Here is a 25,089-nt window from a genome sequence, read left to right on the forward strand (position 1 = left end):
AAAAAATTATCCGCACCATTTCTACAATTAAAATTACAGGTCAAGTATACTTTACCCAAAATGCTTGGGACCACAGTGTTTCACATTTGTTCAGATTTTGGAACATTTATTTATACTTAGGTTCAACATCCCTAATCCAAAAATTCGGAATCTGAGCATTTCCCTTGAGTGACATGTTGGTGCTCAAAACGTTTCAGATTTTGGAGCATTTCTAATTAGGGGTGCTCTACCTTTAAGAATAGCCAAAACACTTTCTCAATTTTGATACAATTGAGCAAAAAGTGTTCAGGCTAAGTCAAATTTCTGTAATTTTTACTGGATTATAATCCTTGAAAAGTAACAATTACTCTGGAAACATGGACATAACTTAAAGTTAGAAGGTGGGAAATGCCAAGAATCTTCCACAAGAACAGAAAGTTTAATATAAGAAATGCACAAAGACTGTACATACATTAGCATGATCTCTAGGCTTAAAAAAACATCTCCGGCAGTTATATACATCCATATTCAATGCTTTCAGTATTGTTTGCTGGCATAGGCTCATCTGTATTTATCTACAAAGTAACCCATGCCAATAATTAATGCACAATGGAAGTCTGTTTTACTCTCAGCTGCTGGTATAATAATTATTATCCTATGATTGCTAAGAGATTGCTTAGCTTTTTCTTTTTCAGAGAGTACTATAGCAATTTTGCCCATGGAGGCAAAAGGATATGGGGCAAAGCAATAAAATAATTCCAGCTGTAGCTCTCAATCAGCACATAAGACCAGATGACAGCTCTAGAGAAAATAAAGACAGACTTTGCTTCTCCCTCCCTTTGCCTTCTACTATTAATTCTGAGACAGAGAAAATTTAATTTTGTTCTGTCATCCTTTTAAAATGTATAATTACCAATAAATAAATCAAGTGTGGAAAAAAGGGATACTGACATACTGCTCCAGAACTTCATTCTTAGAGTTATCACAAATTACAGGTTTGAAAAATGTGTGGCTACGTTATACCCAACTAAGAGAAGCTTTTAATAATTGTACTGTTGGCTTATTAAATGATAGAAGTAGTTAAAAATTTCCTTTGGTAAAGAACCCTTATATTTTAGCATTATATAAATTAAAAGACAATGTCAAGAGAATGAGAAGATAAGCCACTGACTGGGAGAAAATATTTGCAAAAGACATATCTAATAAACAACCACTTTCCAAAATACACAAAGAACTCTTAGAATTCAACAATAAGAAATTGAACAACCCAATTAAAACATAGGCCAAGACTTTAACAGACACCTCACCAAAGAAGATATACAGATGGCAAAGAAGTTTATGAAAAGATGTTCAATATCATATGAACTTAGAGAATTACAAATGAAAACAATGGACTACCACTACACAAGTATTAGAATGGTAAAACTCCAGAACAGTGACAGCACTAAATGCTGACTAGGATATAGAACAAAAGGAATTCTCATTCTTTGTTGGTGGCAATGCAAAATGGTACAGCCACTTCTGAAGACAGTTTTAGCAGTTTCTTACAAATCTAAACATACCCTTACCATACGATCCAGCAATAGTATTTCTTGTTATTACCCAAAGAAGTTGAAAACTTATGCCCACACAAAATATTTATAGAAACTTTATTTATACTTGCCAAAACTTGGAAGCAACCAAGATGTCCTTCAGTAGGTGAGTGGACAAATAAACTGTGATATATCCAGACAATAGGATATTATTCAGTTCTAAAAAGGACTGAATTATCAAGCCATGAAAAAACATGGAGGAAACTGAAATGCATGTTACTAAATAAAAGAAGCCAATCTGAAAAAGCTACATATTAGGTTTCCAACTATATGACATTCTGGAAAAGGCAAAACTATGGAGACAGTAAAAAGATTAATGATTACACTAGAGGTTGGGAGGAGGGAGAGATGAATAGGCTGAGCTCAGAGGATTTTTAAGGCAATGAAACTGCACTGACACTACAATGGTGTACACATGTCATTATACATTTGTCAAACTCATTTAATGCATACCACAAAGAATTAACCCTAAGGTAAACTATGGACTTTGGGTGATAATGATGTGTCTATGTAAGTTCATTGACTGTAACAAATATACCACTCTGTTGGGAAATGATGATAGTAGGGGAAGTTGTGCATGTGTAGTGATGGGGTATATGAGAACCCTCTGTATTTTCCACTCAATTTTGCCAGAAACATAAAACTACTCTAAAAAATAAAGTTTATTAATTTAAAAATTACATATATTAAAAATGCTACCAAAGCATCTATTCTTTTGGTATTTAAAATTATATGCATAAATTATGCCAACTTAGAAAGCACAGAAAAGGAGAAAAAAATTACTCATAATTCCTTAAGCCCAAAAAAATCATTAACATTTTGGTGTAGTGCTTCAGGTAGCAATTCATTTTAGATTTGGCCACAATTGCCTCCTATTTTGCTCATTAGATTTCTTTAGTTACTTTTGATTAGTTTAAGGATAAAAATAAACTAACCCTTGAGTTTTTAATTTTGTATTTGTCTATGAGCTTTGTCTGAAAACCTGAATAGCTTACAGTATTTTCTTTAAGAAGTTTGAACACAGTAATCTGTGATAAAACTGTAATAGAAGGAACATGAAAAATGTACCAAACACGATGCTCGGCAACAACAGAAAAGGAAAACAAGTACTCTATCTTGGCTTACTCAAGAACTAAACTGCCTTTCTAACAAAGAGTTATTAATAGTTTGGCTTAATGTGATATTAGGTTTTTAGAGATTGCTTACTGTCTGTAGATCTATTTTTGAGTTAATAAGTAGTAGTTACATAGTTCTGCTAACCATATAAATCTTCAAATAACCCTTTAAATGGTAAATCTATTTCTAGGATTTTTATCTTAAGGTCACACTCAAAGATGCAAACAAAAATTTATATAAAAGGCTGTGGGAAATTAAGTAAATGTTCAATCACATGTGAACGGTTAAACAAATTCTAGTACAGCTACACAATATAATGGCTAAGATCAAAGACTCTGAAGGTAGATTGGGCAGGTTCAAATTTTATGATTTATACTAACTACTTAAATTCCAACTAGGAACATCACCACCACCACCACTACAAACAAAAATCCCCTCAAAAATATAATCAAAATAGTGAAGAGATTTTACAGTGACTGCATTTTAAAATATGATCCCAATGGTGCTTTTAAAAGGAAGTATGCATTTGTATACAATATACAAGGAGAAAGAAAAACCTAGGCAGAAGCACCCAAAATACTGGTAGCAGTTATCTTTGGGTAGAGATGAATGATTTCTGATTTCTTCCTTTATAATTTTCTAAATATCCAAATACATGAAGATGTATTAGGCTGAAAGTGAAGAAAAAAATTAAATAATAAACAAAACATTTATTCAAAAAGCTATACAGAGGGTTTTTTGCTCCCTTATTGGATAATAAATAAAACTCAATCTAAAATATATCAGGGCTTCCAGTCTGAGTGACAGAGAGAGAATCTGTCTCTAAAAATACATACACAGACACACATTGATTCATTCATTTATTTCAGGGCTTTTGGAACTTAATTGTAGGATAGTGCTAGAGAGAACTGTGATAGTATTATAAAATACTTTTTACTAGCTAAATAAAGCCAATCCATTAACTTAGTTTTCAGATACAGAGTCTTGTTAAAATATTACCACCTTCGAAAATCAGTACCTGAACAATTTATAGTCCCCCTGCCTAAGCAAAACTACTTTAGATAATAAATGTAAATCACAGTCTCTTAATCATTTTAGCTCAGAAGTGACATTATCTACTCCTCAAAAAGATAAAATTAGTCAATGGCCAAGGGAGAAAACATGACAACTTTTCACTTCAGATCAGTCAGGCCTCCTCATATTCCTTCTGCCCAAAAGCATGATATCTACGATCTTTTCCTCCTTTAACCCCACACCTGTTGTGAGGTGAGTTTTGTTATTAATTCAGCATTTCTGAATAAGAGTTGTATATGTTATAACTGACAACTCTGGCTTAACAACACTAAGGATGATCTTAAAATGAGCATAAGCTAGCATTAAAAAACCCCCCCACAAAACCTTAACTGCCTCAATAAAATTGTCAAAACAAAAACAAAAACAAATGAAAAGGACATTCATACCTTAATATTGGTTAGGTTTTATTTTTTTATAAAAAAATCCTAATTATTAAGATTTTTCCTCAAAAACCTTTCTTGAATACCGAGTATGTGATCAGAGCTATTAATACATCAAGGATAAAAGATGACCAAGATAGGATTTTAAATTCAAATGATGAAACTCTTCAAAGACAGATATGAAATATACAGGTAAACTTCTTTCTGTTGACTTAATGATGACTGACGAAGACAATGAATTGCTGAAAATACAAAGATGCCCACTAACAAATAACCAAACGTCTAACAGAGTTATTGGCATAGAATAGGTACTCAAATATTTGTTGAATGAATTAATGGGTATTCAAAACAGAGAAAATTTCCAATGATATATAGTGCCTTCAAGACATTTATGATCTAAATATAACATAATTATTACTTCCTCTGGGTTAAAAAAAAAAAATTAGATAATCGGTTATTCTTTTAAACTATATTAGTCGTCTTTGCAAATGATCACCAAAAAAGTAAACCTGATAGTAACCAATACCTTAAATCACAGTTGGATTGCATTCAAAACCTCAAAATGTTTATTTATGCCAAACCCATAAGGTGAATTATGAAACTTAATATGATGTATTTTATTATTAGTGAAGTGGCTAAATAAATTAAAATACTTTATAACTTCCCATCTATTCCAAAACAAGAATGACCTTTTAAAATTTTGGCACATCATGAAATAAATGGTATTAAGGCAAATTTAAGAGTTTTCCTTTGTGGTTGTCACTCCAGACATTGACTCTGAAAAATTTAGCTATTATTCTAATCATCTTAAGAAAAAGTTAAACCTCCCTTTGTGCTTGTGCATTAGTTATCTATTGCTGCATAAAAAAATTATCACAGAACTTAGCAGCTACAAGTAACAAACATTTATTTTTTCATAGTTTCTGTGAATCAGAAATTTGGGGGCAACTTAGCTGGGTGATTCTAGTTCATAGTCCCTTGTGAAGTTGCAGTCAAGATGTTAGCCATGACTATAGTTATCTGAAGGCTTGTTTAGTGCTGGAGGACTTGCTTCCAGGATAGTTCACTTCACATGGTTGTTTTAGAAGGCCCCAAGTCCTTGCCGGTTGTTGGCAGAAGGCCTCAGTTCCTCACATGAATTTCTTCATAGATTTGCTCAAATGTCCTTGCACATAGTAGCTGGCTTCTCTCAGAGTGAACCAAGAGAGAGAGCAAGATGGAAGCCACACATTGTCTTATGACCAACTCTCAGAAGTCACATTTCATTATTTTCATCTCATTCTATTTGCTAGAAGTGAGTCATTAAGTACAGCCCCACACTCAAGGAGAGGACAATTAGACTCCAGTGAAGTGAGGAGAATAAATGAATTTGTTTACATATTTTATTAAAACCACTACAGTTCACTCCTCTTTGGACACAAATTATTTACATTTTTTCTCATTATGCAAAATACACTCACTCCCTTCCAAGATTCTCCCAAAGTCTCATCCCTTTACGGTAATAGTTTCATATCTAAGATGTTGTAATCTAAAGGTCCACGTACAGATGAAACTTCTTGGGTGCAATTACTCAAGTGCAGGTCCTTGCATATAGTTCCTCTCAATCTGAAAATCTATTAACTAAAGAGACAAATTATCTGCCCAACACATACCTAAAAGACAATGGTAGGACAGGCAGAGGATAAATGCTATATGACCTTCCTGTTCAAAAGTGGAGAAAACGAGAGCAAGTCTGAAATCAAGGTGAGAACATTAGAAGCTCCTGGAGTATAACTTAGGACCTGGGAATAATTTTTCATGGCTCTTTGCTCTGCTATTTGAGATCTTTGTTCTAATTTCTGAGTCATCTTTCCATTTTCATGAAAGGTAGGCCACACTTGCCATCAGTATAGTGTTTTCACCCTGCATCTAGCCAGTAACATTCTGGAGATCCAAAGGGCCTCTCTTCAGTCCAAGTTGGTGGCATTTCTGCCAATATAATTCTTTGGAAAACTTTGTAGGTCTCTTGTGAATCTTACTGGAGTTCACTCCATTAGATATAAAGCACACTCACAAATCTCTCTGAGAGACACTCTTCTTAATCTTAAACTTCTGGTAAGGGATATGCCCTTAACAAGCTTCTTATAAGCTCAATTACTTTGATTGAAAGGTTCTCTGAGGCACCACCCCTTAGATCTTTCTGGGGTCTTAATGAAGGAATTTACAGTCACACCCTTGGCTTTATTCTCAGACGTTGCTTTTCTGAGAGGGCCCTGGATCCGATCTTTGCCTGGAAGCCACTTCTTAGTTTTAGCAGTTTGACATACTGAGAAACTGAGAATTTTCTTTTTGTTTAAGAGCCCTTCCTTAGCTTATTTCTCTCCTCTTCTGTTTACCACAATCAGTAAGAAGAAATCAGGCAACAGCTTTAATGTTTTACTTGAAAATCTCCTCAGCTGAATCACACAGTTCATTCATTAGGTACATTTTCTGCTTCCCACATTACTGCAGGTAACACTGTCGCTAAACTTTCTGCCACTACCCAACAAGGATTCCCTTTCTTCCATTTTTCAATATGGTATTCTTAATTTTCATTTAAGCCCTTACTGGCAGTTTGCCCAAAAGCCTTTAAGCTTCTAGTAACAGTCTCTTCAGGACTTCACTAAAACTCTCCTCAAAGACCTTCCAATTTCCATTTACTGTCCAAGTCCAAAGTCACTCTCGCATTTTAAAGTATTTATTACAGTAGCACCCCATTTATGGATATCAAAATCATATTAGTAGTAAATATTCCCAAAATTAATGGCAAACATTTATTTCACAGTTTCTTCAGGAACTCAAGAACTACTTAACTAAGTGGTTTTGGCTCAGCATCCCTGATAAGGTTACAGTCAAAATATCAGCTACGGCTACAATCATCTGAAGGGCTTGTTTGGAGCAGAATGACCTGTTTCCAAGGTGGATGTTAATATGGCAATTGTCTGAAGGCTTCAGTTCCTCACCACATGGACATCTACATAGAGTTGCTTGCATGTCCTCATAATACGACAAGTACACATCCCTCAGAACTAGTGATCCAAGAGAGTCAGACAGAAGCTGCAATGTCTTTTCAGACTTACCCTTGGAGTCACACTCTGTCATTTCTATCACATTCTCTTTGTTAAGATAACAACTCACTAAGTATTGTACAATCAAGGCGGGGCCGGGGGGGTGGGGGGGGTGGGGGGGGGAGGGATTACATTCCACTAAAAGAAAAAATATTTAAAAATTTGTGAATCTACTTTAAAAACATAACAGCATGAAAAAAACAAGAATTAAAACTTAACATAAAAATTGCTCCTATTGAAATTACATTTAAATAGAAGCCTATAATTAGGGTCTCCAATGACATTGCATATTTTCTATTTTATTATGAAAATAAAAACTAAACAAGTACTTTAGTGTCTAATGAAGCTAAGATTTAAACAACTCCTGTAGAGGGGGTTGTGTGTGTGGCTGTGCGTGCCGCGCATAAACTGTTGGATTGAGGGCACTGGAGATACCTTAATATGAAGCAAGGATCCCAAGGAGATAACAACAGAATAGTTCTCCTGCTGCTTTTGTGATACAGTAATCTTCTTTACTAGCCTTCTTCTTCCTCTTTCTGACTTTTTACTATTTTGCTTGCCTCTGTGAAGCCATTATTCCTTATTCATATCTTCCCACTGTTTTTACTTTACCCACTGATTTACTTTTACATACCAAAGCCCTGACAAATTATGGTAGTACTAGTGAACATGATTATGAAAACAGACAATGGTTTTTACAAAACCCACTGACCATTTTATGCACAAAGTTTTGCAAACAATTATGTCCTATAGCACTTTTTAAAAATACAATGTTATCTGTAGAAATTACGTGAAACCAAATCAAAGAGTATAAAAATGAATAATCATTAAGGGACATAGTATTAATATGTGAAAACTTTTGTAAAAATTGAATTTTAAACAAATTACTTTCACCACAAAGGATGTATAACAAAAATGTTTCCACCAGCCCCATATTTTGATTGATGGAACTTTGGAAAATACTTAACTAAAAATTATACTTATTTTTGGATTGTATTACACATTTATTATATCTAATCAACTGCAACTCACTGTATTTTTAAAATAATAATTAACCGTCAAGAGAATAAACATATACACATCTAAGAACTCTCAAATATACAATAGAGGATGGGTAATTAGATTATATCTGTTAAAAAAAAAAACCACACAAGTGAAAAATTGTAAACTTGAAAAGTATTTAAGGACGCAGAAAATATTACCATGTATTTAAGTGAAAAAAAGCAGACTCATCTTATCATGTTTATGTATTTACAGAAAAAATACCAAAGACCATATTTTAAAACACGTATGAAAGTTATGGATGGTAACAAATTTATGTTTTATCCTTAAATTTTGCTATATAGCTCAAATTTTCTAAAATAGCTATATTTCTATTTTCTCATTTTAAAAGTATTAAACAACTATGTACATATTTTGCCATGTCTTTAAGCGACAACTGTTTTTAAAATAATATGAATACTGAAATATTAACACAACACGTACACATATTCAGCAAACTTAAAGCAATATAGCTCAGATTCCCACAATCCAAAGGTAACCAACAAAACATTTATCATTTTAGCTGAGTAATGAAGATAACACCATATAATTTTTTTGCTTCTGTTGCTCAATACATTGCAAATTCATAAACAATATAATTTTTAGTGGTTGCATGACAGATATACCTTAAATTATTCAATCATTCCCATTATCCTATTGTTAGCTATTTAGATAGTTTCTCATTCATTATCAAATAATATTTTAAAGTATGTATCTATATAACAAAATCTGTGTGTACAAATTTTTGTGCATCTCTATTTCCTTTGTATACATTACTGGAAATTGAATCATTAGATCAACAGCCATGAATGTTTCTACTTTTAAGGCTTTTTAATACATACTGCCAAATTGCTTTCTAGAAAAAAATGTACCAGTCTACAATTTCTTCAGCAGGGCATCAATCTGTCAGTCTTACAGACACAAGATGGGGTAATAATCATTTTTTTAAACCTTTGGTCATCTGGTAAGTAAAAATGTTAATTTACTTTAATTTATCCTACCTGCTGATTACCAATGAGTTAAAACATAACAGTGTCCATAAGCTTACTAGCAATTTGCAATCCTTTTCTGTGATTTTTTATACAAGAACCTTGTCTATTTTTTTCTGGGAAATGAGGTATCTGGGATGGTTAATTTTATGTGTTAATTTGGCTAAGCTATTGTGCCCAGTTGTTTGGTCAAACACTAGTCTAGATGTTGCTGTGAAAGTAATTTTTAGATGTGACTAACATTTAAATTAATAGACACTGAGTGAAGGAGATTATCTTCCATAATGTGGGTAGCCTTATCCAATCAGTTTAAGGCCATAAGAGAACAGACTGAGGTCCTCTGAAGAGAATGGATTTTTGGCTGGAGACTGCCTTCTGGTGCAAGACGGCAACATCAACTTGTGCCAATTTCTAGCATACCTGCCTGCCCTGCCAATCCCACAATCTTGTGAGCCAATTCCTTTAAAACACAAATAAACAAACAAACAAGAACTTCTCTTTCTATATACAGGTTGAGTGTCCCTTATCCAAAATACTAGGAACCAGACTGTTTCAAATTTCAGATTTTTGAATATTTATATAAGGACATATCTTGAGAAGGGTATCCAAGTTTAAACATGGATTTCATTATGTTTCATATTCACTTTATATACATAGACTGAAGGTAATTTCAAACACTATTTTTAATAATTTTGTGAAATAAAATTTTCACTGAGTTTTGACTGTGATTCAACACGTCACATGACGTTAGGTGTGGAATTTTCCACTGTGGTGTCATGTCAGTGCTCAAAAAGTTTCAAACTTTGGAGCATTTCTGATTTCAAATTTTCAGATTAGGGATGCTGCTCAACCTATTTGTACTTTTCTCTGGAGAACCCTGACAAATATAGTGTCTTCAAAATTTTCTTAGTACTATAATTTTGAGTTTATTTATTAAGGCTAGTGATTTCCTTCACAACCTTTATGTTTAGAAATTCCTTTCAAGTCAAACTACTTACTTGTAAGTCATCTGCTCCCTCCGCTTCATTTTTTGATTCAGGACATCCTAAGGAAACAGGTAATAGTTAATTAAGCACAAAATTCTGGTCTTAGATTTCAGTATTAATAACTGATTATGTCATTACAACACTATGTAAGATTTATCAGAGATCATTCTGGACTGCCTGGCAACCAGTCAGATATTGGCCACCTGTACTTGCCCCTTTGTTAGAATAACAGAGAACAAAGGGATTATTTCCCCGTTCTGCAGGTAAATTTCCAGTTACTTACAGCAGATATTTTCTCTGAAAGTATGCTATTCCCAGCAAGCCCTACCCTAGACTTTTCCCAAATACTCAAACTGCTAGGCAGATTATATGATCGATCACACACTCCTCGGGTTATTTAGGTGACAGTAACATGTGATTTATGCAATTTTTCTAAATGCTCTGATCCAGGAAACAGTATTTAGTACCCAAAATCAGGATTTTAGCTGCTTTAGTTAAGAAAGAAAACAAATGAGTCTTATTCTACTATTGAGAGCTAATGGCCAATTGTTGCTGTTGATTTTTGTGCATCAATGTCTCTGTATAGGTTTTCATAGTGTTCAAAAGTATCTTTAGTTCCAATAAATTAGTAAGAAAGGATTTGTTCTAGGCAAAGTATTCTGAGTTTATGCTACTCTCCAGAAGACATAGCCAGCATGAGATAAAAAAACATGCCCTTTGGAAAGAGTAGCATAACTTATTCTTATTGTCATGGAAAGCTAAGTAAAAGAAAATTAATGAGACTGCTGAAAGTCCACATAGCAGCTGATAATAATGCTAACCAACAATATGTTAAGAAAAATGTTCAAAAATAACAAAACAGGCTGAGTAATGCAGCCTACTCTACCTGGCCTAGAGTTTGTAAGCTCCTCCTTACAAATCGCTTCCTAAAACATTAAACCCAACCTATTTGATCCTAGTGAAAGAAGAAAGTATACTCTCATGGGACAAGAGCATGGGCTTAAAAGTAATTCAAAACTTTAAAATAAATCATATAAATTCCAGCAGTCATGGATAATGATTTTTTCTTTAGACCACTGGTTCTTCAAACTTGGCTAAAGATTAGAATCAACTGGGAACTGTTAAAAAAGTATACTGATGCCAGAGTATAGGCCCAAGCCAAAAACTGTCAGAATTTCTGTGGGGTGATACACAGGATATCATGCATTTTTTTAATATTTAAATTTCTTATCATTTTTTTTCAAACTCAAATTATAATCATTTTACTAGAGCAACAACTCCTCACCACATGTGAACTTTCTCGTTTGGAGATTTTGGAAAATAAGGGATGCCTCAGCTCTACCCCTCATATAGATTCAATAGGTCTAAAGTGGGGACCAGTCACTCTATTCTTCAAAAGCGTCCCAGGTGATTCTAATGTGCAGCCAAGGTTGAGAACCCTGATCTAGGGACAATTTATGGGTTCTTACAATAGAGATAAAATGATTATTATCATTTCATGGTAATTTTTTCTGGATCAGAAATCAAACACTGCTTGGTTACCAAACTCTTATCTTCTAATGTAGCTAAACAAATTACTTAACCACAGTTTCATGCACTATCAAAACTGATTTGTACTAAACATTTCCATGTTCTTGCCTTTGGTTGGTCTCATAATTAGTCCATTTCTTCAACTTTTCCAATTAAAATGGCATCTTCAAAATACACAAATTACAATGTGGTCTAACACATTTTAATTCAGTTACTTTATATAGAAAGTTATTAATACAGATAATTTTCCTAATTTAAGAAGAAAAAAATCAAGTCTTAGTTATTTCTTCCTTTTTGAGCAGAAATGGGTTTTAATGTGGTTTTTGTTTAAATAAACACAAGCCAGTCTTACATGAAAAAACGTTCTTCATCCACTCAAAACCTATATGCTTTAGAGTTAATCACCCTAATAGACTGGCAAGATATACAAAGGAATAGAATAGATAGGGTTGTGTTCTCTGTCGATCCTCAATAATGAAATCAATCAAGTAAAGGATTTTGTCATAGAATAGCTAGAGTCTACATATATTCGAATATTATAAGTTCTCTCTTTATCTAATTACCAAAAAGGGTGTGACTGGTATTGGAAAACACATACAAGTATACATAACTGTGATTTTGACAGCTCTACCTTACTGTCCCCCCTTCTTCTTCAAGCTTTTATTTTAGAACATTTGAATTATCTGAAGGCTGCTGTTGATGGGCTCGAGAATACATACAATTGGTATAGGCTGTGATGTGACAAATATAAATCAGTTTTAGGAGACTATTTTTTATCTTCATTTATTGTGTGAGCTTTCAAAGTCTGTTCACATATCACAAAAGTGGATTTGCTTAAAGTTCAAGAACTACTTTGGGCCAACTTAAAAAAAGATAACCTCTACTCTATATAACTAATAAACAAATTAAGAAAATAGTCAAGAATACCTACCTTGAGAAATATCCTCTATAGCTCTTCGAATGCCTCTATCAAAAGCCCTAGCATCAGCAGGACTTTGAAAGGTAAGGCCAAACTTCTTGTCATCAATCTTCCAGTGATGAAATGTTGGAGTGACCTTATTATAAATGAGGTCTTTTTTAAGCATACATTCCAAAACCACCTGCCAAAAGCCAAATTCCAAAAATTAATACACATATATCAAATGCTTCTAATGTAGCTCTTAGATACAAACTGAGATAAAAAATCTATTATTTTTAATAATTAAATAATTTAATAATCATTTTACATAAACTGATAAAAAGGTCTTGCTACTCAATTTACTTCACGATGTCATTCAAGAAAGAGATTAAGATGAGTTAAAAAAGATCATGCACGCTGGGCTCAGTGGTTCATGTCTATAAATCCCAGCACTTTGGGAGGCTGAAATGGGAGAATCACATGAGGTCAGGAGTTCAAAGCCAGCCTGGACAACACTGTGAGACCACATAGCTACAAAAAATTAGGTGGACATGGTGGTGGGTATCTGCAGCCCTAGCTACTAGAGGCTGGGGCAGAAGCATCACAAGAGCCCAGGAGTTCAAGGCTGCAGTGAGCTATGGTCAAGTCACTGCACTCCAGCCTGGGCAAAAAAAAAAAAAATCATGCATGTTGTAAACAGCATATTTATTTACTCCCATTTTAAAGAATACACACATACACACACACACACACACACACACACCCCTATTCAAAATTTCCAGAAGAATATACCAGGAGTTACTTCTGGGAAAGAGGCAAGTGGGTGATAGTAATAGAAATTTAACTTTTTAAAGTCACTTTCCTATGTTTCTTAAAAGATCTATTAATATGTTGTTTGAGGATTTAATGATCATAGCAGAAGATCAAATATTCACTTTCCCACTTTCTCAGAATATGCATGTAAGTGAGTTACTTGACCTTTGAAAGCTTTAGTTTCCTCATCTCTAAAATAGGAATAGCAATATTAAATATCTCATAGTTTATATGGAATTACTGAATGTGCATTCATGTAAAAAGTTTCATGTAGTATGTGGGACTATATACCTTTACTTTTTTTCATTTTTATTTTGAAATTATTTCAAATTTATAGAAAAGTAACAAGAATAATGTAGAAAATTCCTGTGTGCCCTTTACCTGTATTTGCCACATTAATTTTTAACATTCTCTCTGTATATTTCCATGTACAAACATTTATTTTACCCTGAACCATTTCAAAGGAGGTTACATATATTATGCTTCACTGCTCTTTAATACATATATGAGTATATTTCCTAAAAGCAATGGTATTCTCTTATGTAATCTAATTCAGGAAATTTAAAACTAACACAGCACTTATCTAATCTACAGTCCATATTCTACTTTTCTCCACTGTGCTAATAACATCTTCTATAACATTCTAAAAAATTTCCAGTGCAGGATCCATTCCAGGATCACACATTATATTTAGTTATAATGTCTCTTCAGTCCATCTGGAACAGCTCCTCAGCCTGTCTTTCATGACATTCATCATATACTTTTAATAAATGTTAGATGTAATTATTACTATATAAAACGAAAGTGGGTCTATTAGTGATTCTTACAATTAATCTGATTAATCAAAAACTAAAATTATACACCTTAATTATCTTAAGAATACCCATAAGAAAGCAGGAGAAAAAGAATTAAAAATAATTCAAATAAAACCCAGATCTCATTATTCTACTCTATTCCTTCATAGCACTGCACTGATAATAATCTCAAATCATTTTTGTTTACTGTTTATCCCTACTGCTAGAATGATAATGCTAGGAAAGTAGGGACTTGGACTTGTTTTCTGCCTAATTCCTGTACCCTGAACAGCATGTGACACATAATAAATGCTCAATAAATAGTAAAAGATTGAATATCTTTTCACAACTTCCCCTCTATTCCAATCACCATTATCACTTGCTTGTCTTTTCCATGCATCTGGTCATAATCTGCTCAGATAATTTCATTACTCTGCAGGTGTAGTAGTAATCTTTATAAAAAATATAAACCTTATCAGACCACTCTCTTGTTTCAATGTCTTGAAGGTCTTCTGAATGCTTTTAAGATCTACTAGGCAGTGCATGAGCTGGTCTCTGCCTATGTGAGTTACATTCTCACTTCCCATTCTCCTCTTGACTCTCTACGCTCAAATTGCATTGATCTATCTTCTTTCATACCCTTCAGTGGCCTTGCAGTACTATTCCCTCTCTGTGGAATCCCTTTCTTCATCTTTACCTTATTAATACCTTCTATTTATCTTTAAGATCTCAACTCATATATAAATTCCTAAAGAAGGCCTTTCCTGATCTTTAGACTGGATAAGGTCTCTGATATACATTATTAAATATATCTGTAATTGTGAAATCTGAGTGATTATTTGATTAATGCCTATCTCCCCCATTTGTCTATAAACAGGACGAGGGTAAAGAGCATGCTCCATTTGGCCATCACTGCATGCCCAGTCCCAGTCCTTAAACTACAACAGCAGATATACACACTAGGTACTCAACAGATACTTCTCAGAAAAATGCATATATGTATAAATTTTCAGACTTTAGGCACTGCCCTAGAAACTCATAGATCATGGAGTGGAATCTCATTTATACTTTAGGAGTGATTCAGGTTCATCATAGGCACTGGTTTGCTAGAGCCTGTTTATACTGGCTCTTATGAGCCAGATATTAAATTTTCAGAAATTTTGCAAGTCATTATTAAAAGCGAAATCATATAACTTTACAATGAAATAAATTACATTTGAAATAAAGTAATAAATTCTCAAAAATCCTTACTTCCTAATTATTTTACTATACTTTACAATTATCTATGTTCTTGAGGGAGTTTATTTCTAGCATATCTGTATGATGGAAACACTATATAATGGTGTACCGTTTGTTGCTCATTTCTTCCCAATGCCTTATATAATGATGTCATATTGAATGAAAGCAGTCAACATAGGAGTATACAAATGCTATAAATCATTGCCTTTTGTTCCTTCTTGAAAGCTGATTATTAAAAATTTGTCAGCATACCACTGAATACAATGATTCTTGATAGTAAGTCTTATTAATTCAGGAATAAATAATCAAGAAAGTGATTAAGATTCAGTCTTACCTGTTTATAGGCAATGTAATAAAACTGTCTCAAGAGTTTTGCTTTCTATAATTTGATGACTCTCCATGTATTAGAAAAGAATGAACATATATATTCAGGGCTTTTATGAGTCAGCACTTCGCTAAGGCATATTACACACAACAATCATTTTTTAACAACCACCACCATAATAATTCATGATTAAATTCTGGAATTCAAGGAGAAGTAAATATTGGTGTAATGGGCTGCTGTAACATTTTTAGTATATTGATAAACAGTGGGGAAAGCTATATTTTATAAAACAATGCTAAACTGGCATTGTTTAAAAAGCAGAGGTCATAAAAAACTGAGTTTGACCCTGTAGTTTTTATTATATAAAAAATCACTAACTTCATTTTTAATACATCAAAATATTACTGAATAAGCCCCTCTTCAATTTTCAAATAATATTATTCAACCATTTATTCTCAGATACATAAAATTTCAACATAAGCTACACTAATCTCCACCTCTTGTTTTCAAATGTTATATATTTATAGAGCCTCCCAAAACTCACTGAAAAATGAGTTTTAAAAATGAGCATTAAAATGCACTAAGGAAATCGGAAGGATAATGAACTAGCTCACTGACTCATACAAATAACCTATGAACTAAAAGTCATGAAAATACTGTGTTTAAACCTCATGCCAAATTTTTTTATTGTTTACTTTTATCTATAAAATATCAGAAAGAAGGCCAGGTGCAGTAGCCTGGGACTAGCACTCTGGGAGGCCAATGTGGGAGAATCACTTGAGGTCAGGAGTTCAAGACCAGCCTGAGCAAGAGCGAGACCCCATCTCTACAAAAAATAGAAAAATTAGCTGGACATGGTGGCATGCACTTGTAGTCCCAGCTACTTGGGAGGCTGATGCAGGAGGATAGCTCGAGCCTGGGAGTTTGAGGCTGCAGTGAGCTACAATGATGCCACTGCACTCTAGTCAGGGTGACAGAGCAAGGCTGTCAAAGGAAAAAAAAAAAAAAAAAAGAAAAAGAAAAACAAAAAAGGAAAAAAATATTTTGCTGTTGATATTAATATATTTAATGTAATATAACATAAAAAATTTAAGAAAAGGCTGCTATGGCAATATCTATGACGGATTTAGGAATAGGTAGTGGAACAGAAGAAAGGCAGGTAATCTATTGACACAATCACCCAACATCTGTGTAGACAATTTTTAGGATATGCCTCCTAGAACACTCTGCATCAGTATTTTAATAGCGATTGCACTGAATCTATGGAACACTTTGGGTAGTATAGACATTTTAATAATGTTGATTCTGCAGATCCATAAGCGTGGTATGTTTTTCCATCTGTTTACTTTCTCTGCTATTTCCTTCCTCACTGTTTCAAAGTTCTCCCAGTAGAGGTCTTTCACCTCCTTAGTTAAATATATTCCTAGGTATTTTATTTTCTTTGTAGCTGTTGTGAAAGGTCTGAGTCTTTGATTTGGTTCTCAGCCTATTTTTGGCATATATGAATGCTACTGATTTGTGTACACTGATTTTGTAACCTGAGACTTTGCTGAATTTATTCATCAATTCCAGTAGTCTCTTGGCAGAATAGTTAGGGTTTTCTAGATATAAGATTATAACGTCAGCAAAGAGCGATAGTGTGATCTTTTCTGCCCCCATCTGGATACCCTTGATGCCAACATCATTTTTTGCAGATCTAGAAAAAATAATTCTATGCTTCGTATGGAACCAGAGAAGACCCTGTATAGATAGCCAAAGCAACCTTAAGCAAAAAGAACAAATTGGGAGGCATCAATTTACCAGACTTCAAGCTATACTACAAGGCTATAGTAACCAAAACTGCCTGGGACTGGCACAAGAACAAAGACATAGACCAATGGATCAGAACAGAGAACCCAGATATAAAACCATCCTCATATTGCCATGTGATCTTTGACAAAGCAGACAAAAACATACACTGGGGAAAAGAATCTCTATTTAATAAATTGTGCTGGGAAAATTGGATAGCCACACGTAGAAGACTAAAACAGGATCTGTACCTCCCACTACTCAGAAAAATCAACTCACAATGGATAACAGACTTAAACCTATGACATGAAACCACAAGAATTCTAGAACAAAATGTTGCAAAAACTCTTATGGCCATCAGCCTTGGCAAAGAATTTTTGAAGAAGACCTCCAAAGCAATCACAGCAAACAACAAAAATAAATAAATGGTGTCTGATCAAATTAAAAAGCTTCTGCATCGCCCAAGAAACATTTATTAGAGTGAATAGACAATCTACCGAATGGGAGAAAATATTTGCATGCTATATATCTGATAAAGGGCTGATAACTAGAATCTATAAAAAACTCAAGCAAATCAGCAAGAAAAAAATAATCAAAAAAAGTGGGCAAAAGGCACAAACAAAAACTTTTCAAAAGAAGATAGACTAATGGCCAACAAATATATGAAAAAATACATAACATCTCTAATCATCAGGGAAATGCAAATCAAAACTGCAATGAGATATCACTTAACTCCAGTGAGAATGGCTTTTATCAAAAAGTCCCAAAACAACAAATGTTGGTGTGGATGCAGAGAGATAGGAACACTCATACACTGTTGGTGGGACTGCAAACTAGTACAGCATCTATGGAAAGTAGTATGGAGATACCTTAAAGAACTACGAGTGGAATTACCATTTAATCCAGCAATCCCCACTACTGAGTATTTACCCAAAGGAAAAAAAAGACATTCTATAAAAAAGATACTTGCACTCGAATATTTATAGCAGTACAATTCACAATTGCAAAGATGTGGAAACAACCCAAGTGCCTATCAATACATGAGTGGATTAATATGCATACCATAGAGCACTACTCAGCCATAAAAAAAATAGTAAACTAATACCTCTTGTATTAACCTTGATGGAACTAGAGACCATTCTTCTAAGTGAAGTATCATAAGAATGGAAAAACAAACACCATAGGTACTCATCAGTAAATCGGAACTGATTGATCAATGCTTATATGCACATATGGAAATAACATGTATCGAAAATCAAGCGGGGGATGGGAGCATGAAGACGAGATGGGTAAATTCACACCTAATGGGTACAATGCACACTATCTGGTGGATGGGCACACTTATAACTATGACTCAAACAGTACAAAGGCAATTTTTGTAATCAAAACATTTGCACCCTTGTAATATTCTGGGGAAAAAAAAAAAAAAGATCACTGCATCCCTCAACATTGACATAATTCTCACAGTCTCCATGTCCAAAGTGTAACAATTTCTTATCCACTTAAGCCATGTAATATACTAAAAAGTTGTTTTGTTTTTGACTTTAAGCAGCATTAAAAAATGTACATTCATCACATTAAGGACAATGTATAATATACCTTCATTAGGCAACAGAGATATCAATTGTCAAATTAAAAAATAATCAATGGGATTGAAAGTTGTATCCCCCCAAAAAAGGTAGGAAGAAAGCCTCAAAAGACTTTTACCCATCATGTGATCAATACTAAATCTACATTCCTGAAAAGCAAAAATAATTTCAAGGGCTAGAAGGATATTTAAAAACTACTGAATTCAGCTGCATTCAATTCTGCGGCATTGCTCCTCCACCACTATGTCAAAAGAATGTGTTTCCACTTTAACCCACTGCAATCTTCGCTACATTAATTCTGTATCTTAAGGTAACACTAATGTTGATATTAACAGACATATAGGAAACAGACTTCAAATCTTACCATAATTGTGATTGGCATAATTAGCAAATAAATTGTAGAAAACAGCAATTACATCTTTGACAAGAGATTATAAACAACCAATCCAATATTACCAGATGAATATTTACTCCGTAGGAAAGATAAGGTAAAGGGATAAATTATTTCTGGACAACAGGGACTTATACCTATTAATTACCAATGTAGTAAACTAAAAGGTTCTCTATCTTATAGGCCTGAAGTAGTTATTGTACCCTCCCAGAATACATGACTTATCTTTGTAAGAGAAGATGTGGAACAAAAGGAAATAAATAACTGAGTCCTGTTAAGGCTATTCTAAAGGCAACTTCCAGAAGGCATTAATAACAATCTTAACAATATTCAGTCTACAGTTTTTAAACTTGAAATACTCATCCCTAATTCTAATTAATAGCTGAATAAACTTCTTGCTGGGATTAAACAGTTCTGGAAATAATTTCATCAGGCCATGATAATCCTGAATGACATTTATAAATTAGAGAGTAAAGATAAAAGTAGATCAGTGGCCTACCCTCATTTTTACCCAAAAGATAGTTTATATCAAATTAATAAACAGAAAGAGTATCAAGAGTATAAACAGCTATTATAAAGTGAATTATTAAACATAAGACTGAATCAACAAGAATAACTACCAAAAATATGTTGCTCAAGTAATTGACATCTATAACCCTTAGCTGATCCATTAAGAATGTGGCTGGTTGAGGCTGGGTGCTGTGGCTCACGTCTATAATCCTAGCACTCTGACAGGCCGAGGCAAGAGGAGAGTTTGAGCTCAGGAGTTTGAGATCAGCCTGCGCCCTAAACAAGAGTGAGATCCAGTTTCTACTAAAAATAGAAAAAATTAGCCAGGCATGGTGGCGCATGCCTGTAGTCCCAGCTACTCAGGAGGCTGAGGCAGAAGGATAGTTTGAGCCCAAGAGTTTGAGGTTGCTGTGAGCTAGGAATCTATGTTATCTATATTCTAATAAACAAATAGGGGGAAAGAAGGAGTTCTCTTCTGAATAATTTCTTTTTTTATTAATTCATACTCGTGTATTTCTTCATACTTTGGATTTATTACACACTCAATTTTAATTTTTTAAGTTAGACATTGAGTTCATTTTGTTTTCAGATCTTTATTTCCACTCTAAGCGTTTTTAGACTGCAAATTGCCTTTTTAAATTCTGGCTTAGTTGCACTACACAAATATTTGTGTGTGCTATTTCATTACCTTTTGATTCTAAGGGTTTTCTAATTCTCATGCTGATTTCTTTGATTCATTAGTCATTTAGCAATAAGTATAATTTCTTTAAAAAGAATAGCTATTTTAAACTGTTTATTTTTTATTTTACTGTATTATGTTTAGAGAATACAGTGTATGTGGTAACTAACATTTGTCAAGATATATTTTATGTTGTGGGTAAATGAATAATTTACTTAAATGTTCCACATATTTTGAAGAATGTATTTTTCAGGCATTTCATGCAAACTTCTGTGCATGTGTCCCATAGGTCAAAACTTTTTATTTATTCACCGCCCCCAGGTCAAACTTTTTAATGGTGGTATTCAAATCTCATAGTTGGAGATCTTCAGCCTTTGAGAGTTGAAGTACACAAAAAAGATAAATAAGATTAAACTTTGTAAAGCCAAAACTTTATACTACAGTGAACTGAAGCTTTTTCAAAAGTCTGTGGACATTAGAAAGGACAAAAATCAATATCCATCAAATCAATAAAATAGCAATAAAATCAATAAAATCAAATCAATAACTGAAGCTCCTATCTCAAGGAACAAGAAAAAGAGGGACAAAATAAAACCAAAGCAAGCAGAAAGAAAATAACAAAGAACAGAAGTCAGTGAAAATGAAAACAGGAAATAAGAGAAAAACCAATGAAACAAAAACTTGTTTTTTTAAAAACAAAATCAATAAAATTGACATATCACTAGCAAGACTGACAAATTCGATGAGCAATGACACAAATCACCAATTACAGTAATGAAACAGAATATCGTTAAAGATTCTGTAGCTTTTAAAAGAATAAATGAATTACTAAGAACAACTTTATGCTCATAAATTAGAAAACTTAGAAAAAATGGACTAAAAATCACAAATTACCAAAACTGAACCAAGATGAAACGGATAACCTGCATAGTCCTATAACAATTAAAGAAACTGATTTTGTAATTTTAAATCTTCTGAAAAGATCTCCACACTATGATAGTTTCACTGGAAAATTCTACCATTTAAAGAGGAACTAACACCAATTTTACATACTCTCTTACAGAAAACAGAATAGGAAGGAACATGTCCCAACTTACTTTAATGAGCCCAGTACAACCTTGACACCAACATTACACAAAGACAGTACAAAAAGGAAAAAAACCTATAAACCATTATCTCTCATGAACTTAAATACAAAATTCTTCAACAAAATATCAACAAATCAAATCCAACAGTATATAAAAAATTATACACCATGACCAACTGTGATTTAGTTTAGATATACAAGGCTGATTCAACATTCAAAAATCAATCAATGTAATCTATCATACTAACAGGCTAAAGTTGTGATCATATCAACTGACATGGGAAAAAATATTTCCAAAACTTCAACGCCCAGTCATGATAAAAATTATCAGCAAGTTAGAAATAGAAGGGAATTGTCTCAATTTGTTAAGAATGTCTATGAAAACCACTCCAGCCTAATATCATATACCAAAGGGTAAAAGAGTGAATTTGTTTCCATTGAGAGCAGGAACAAGGAAAGGATGTCCACTATTACCGCTATATTCAACACAGAACTGGAAGTTCTAACCATAGCAATAAGGAAAGAAAAAGACAAGGCATACATATTGAAAAGGAAGAAATAAAACTCTTCCTGTTTGTAGATGACATGATTGTCTAACATTAAAAAATCCAAGGCAATTTATCAAAGAAAACCTTACAGTTCAGCCAAGTAACAGGATACAAGATCAACACATGAAAACACATACATACACAATATGTATGCAGTAACCATAATTAAAAACACAATAGCATTTACAATTGCTGAAAAGAAAAGGCAACTCTTAGGTATACAATTAACAAAACACACAGGATCTATGTGCTAAAAAATAACAAAATACTAGTGAAAAAATGCAAAGACCTAAATAGAGACGCAGCATGTTCACAGAGACACAGAATGCTCATGGATTAGAAGACTCATCTTATTAAAGACGTAATTCTCCTTAAGTTGAATACAATTTAACTTAATAAAATCCCAAAATCCCAGAAAGGTTTTTTGTAGATAGACAAGATTATTCTCAAATTTATATGAAGAGGCACAGACCCTAGAATAACTAACACAATCTTGAGAAAGTGAAGTACAATGGGAGAAATCTCTCTACCCATTCATTATTATGGCTTATGCTATAGCTACAGTAATAGTGTGTGGTATTGGCAAAGGGATAGACAAATAGAGCAGTGGAACATAACAGAGAACCTACACAAATATGCTCAACCTATTTTTTAACAAAAGTAATTCAAAGGAGGAAGGACAATCTTTTCAACAATGATATTGGAAAAATTGGACATTTATAGGCTCAAAAAAACCCAGCCCACCCCCTTGATCTAATTATTACACCTTATACAAAAATTAATTTAAAATGGACCATAGGCTTACATATAAAACTATAATACCTTTAGGGAAAAAACATAAAATAAATCTTCAGGACCTACAGCTAGGCAGAGAGTTCTTGGACTTGACACCAAAAGCATGATCCCTGAAAGGGAAAATTGATAAACTGAACCTTATTAAAGTTTAAACCTTTGCTCTGTGGAAGACCAAGTTAAGAGGATGAACAGACAAGCCACAGATTGGGAGAAAATATTTTCAAACTACATATTCCAAAAAAGGACTAGTATCTAGAATATATAAAAATTTCTCAAAACTCAAGAGTAAAAAAACAAACAATTCAATGAGAAAAATGGGCAAAAGAACCAACATTTTATAAAAGAAGGTATAAATAATAAAATGAAAAGATATTCACCATCATCAGCCATTAGGGAAATGCAAATTAAAACCACAGTGAGTTATCATCACTACACACTTATCAGAATGACTAAAATAAAAAATAGTGACTATATGAAATGCTGGTGAGGATGCATAGGAAATGAATTGCTCACACACTGCTGGTGGCAATGTAACATGACATAGCCACTACGGAAAAAAGTTTGGCAGTCTCTTACAAAACTAAACATACAACCATACAACCTAGCAATTGCACAGTTGGTCATTTACTCCAGAGAAATAAAACTTACAGTCACAGGAAAACTTATACATGAATGTTCACAGCAGCCCTATTTGTATTAACAATAGCTTAGAAACAGGTCAGATGTCCTTCAATGAGTCAATGGCTAAACAAAGTCTGTACATATTTATAATAGAATACCACTCAACAAGAAAAAGGAACAAACTCCTGAGACAGTCAATCACCTGGATGAATCCTAAGGGAAACATGTTAAATGAAAAAAAAAAAAAGATTACATATTTATGATTCCATTTTTATAACATTTTTAAAATGACAGAATTATAGAAAGAATTGAGAGAAAAGATTGATGGTTGCCAGACTAAGAGGGAAGTGGATGTGGTTATAAAAAAGCAACAGGAAGAAGAGATTCTACTGTCACTGAACTGTTTTGTATTTTGTCTGTGGTGTAGATACATGTGATAAACCTATATACAACTAAATACACACAAAAACAACTACAAGTAAAACTGAAGAAATCTGAATATGGTGGCTTGTATCCTGGTTGTGATATTACAATATAGTTTTGTAAAATGTTCCACTGGAAAAACTGGGTAGAGGGTATCCAAAGGATTTCTATATTATTTTTTACAATAGCAATTAATCATCTACAATTATCTCAATAAAAATTTCCATTAAAAAAGTCTGTGGAACACTTGCAAAACCAGATTTCATAAAAATTAGTAACAAATTCTGGTGAGGGGGTGGAGAACATAAGAACACTTCCTTATCACGAGAAAGGATACTTCAAAGCAACAGCCATGATCATACTTCTCTGTGCAACATCAGAAATTCCATTAAATTCACAAAGAAGATAAAGAGATCCTCAATCACCAATATTGTCTAACATTATTCTGGAAGTTCTAGCTGGCACCAGAAAAAAAGAAAAGTTGTAAGAACAGCTTCAAAAGATACCAGAAATGATTTTTCTAAAAAAGGTATCATTTATAACAGTGCCCTAAATTTTCATGTACCTAAGAAAAAACTCAAGTGAATGTACCTATGTGGGAAAAAAGAAAAAAATTGTCTAGAGTTCTGAAAGAATAAGCAAAAATATACCCCACTCCAAAAAAGTTAAAGAAGACTAATGAGGAGAACTAGTACTAGCAGATTAACTAAACTCTACATAAAGTTACAATAATTTAAAAAGTGTACATACGAATCACAGACTACTACTCACCTCAGAATCAACCGACAGAACAGTGAAACTAAACAGGAGGTGCTA

The 25,089-nt window shown here is 33.3% G+C and overlaps 1 protein-coding gene across 1 annotated transcript in view; it reads right to left on the reverse strand.

The window, feature by feature from the left end:
* SPRED1 (sprouty related EVH1 domain containing 1) overlaps positions 1-25,089 on the reverse strand; it is a 96,663-nt gene that overhangs the window by 14,510 nt on the left and 57,064 nt on the right. The window contains exons 3-4 of the mRNA XM_069461755.1: positions 12,705-12,873; positions 10,256-10,302 (exon numbers count right to left, since the gene is read on the reverse strand). Of these exons, the coding sequence (XP_069317856.1) occupies positions 10,256-10,302; positions 12,705-12,873 (216 nt within the window). The remainder of the gene's footprint in view (positions 1-10,255; positions 10,303-12,704; positions 12,874-25,089) is intronic.

The sequence above is a fragment of the Eulemur rufifrons genome, chromosome 2, assembly GCF_041146395.1.
Source record: "Eulemur rufifrons isolate Redbay chromosome 2, OSU_ERuf_1, whole genome shotgun sequence".
NCBI classification, from domain to species: domain Eukaryota; kingdom Metazoa; phylum Chordata; class Mammalia; order Primates; family Lemuridae; genus Eulemur; species Eulemur rufifrons.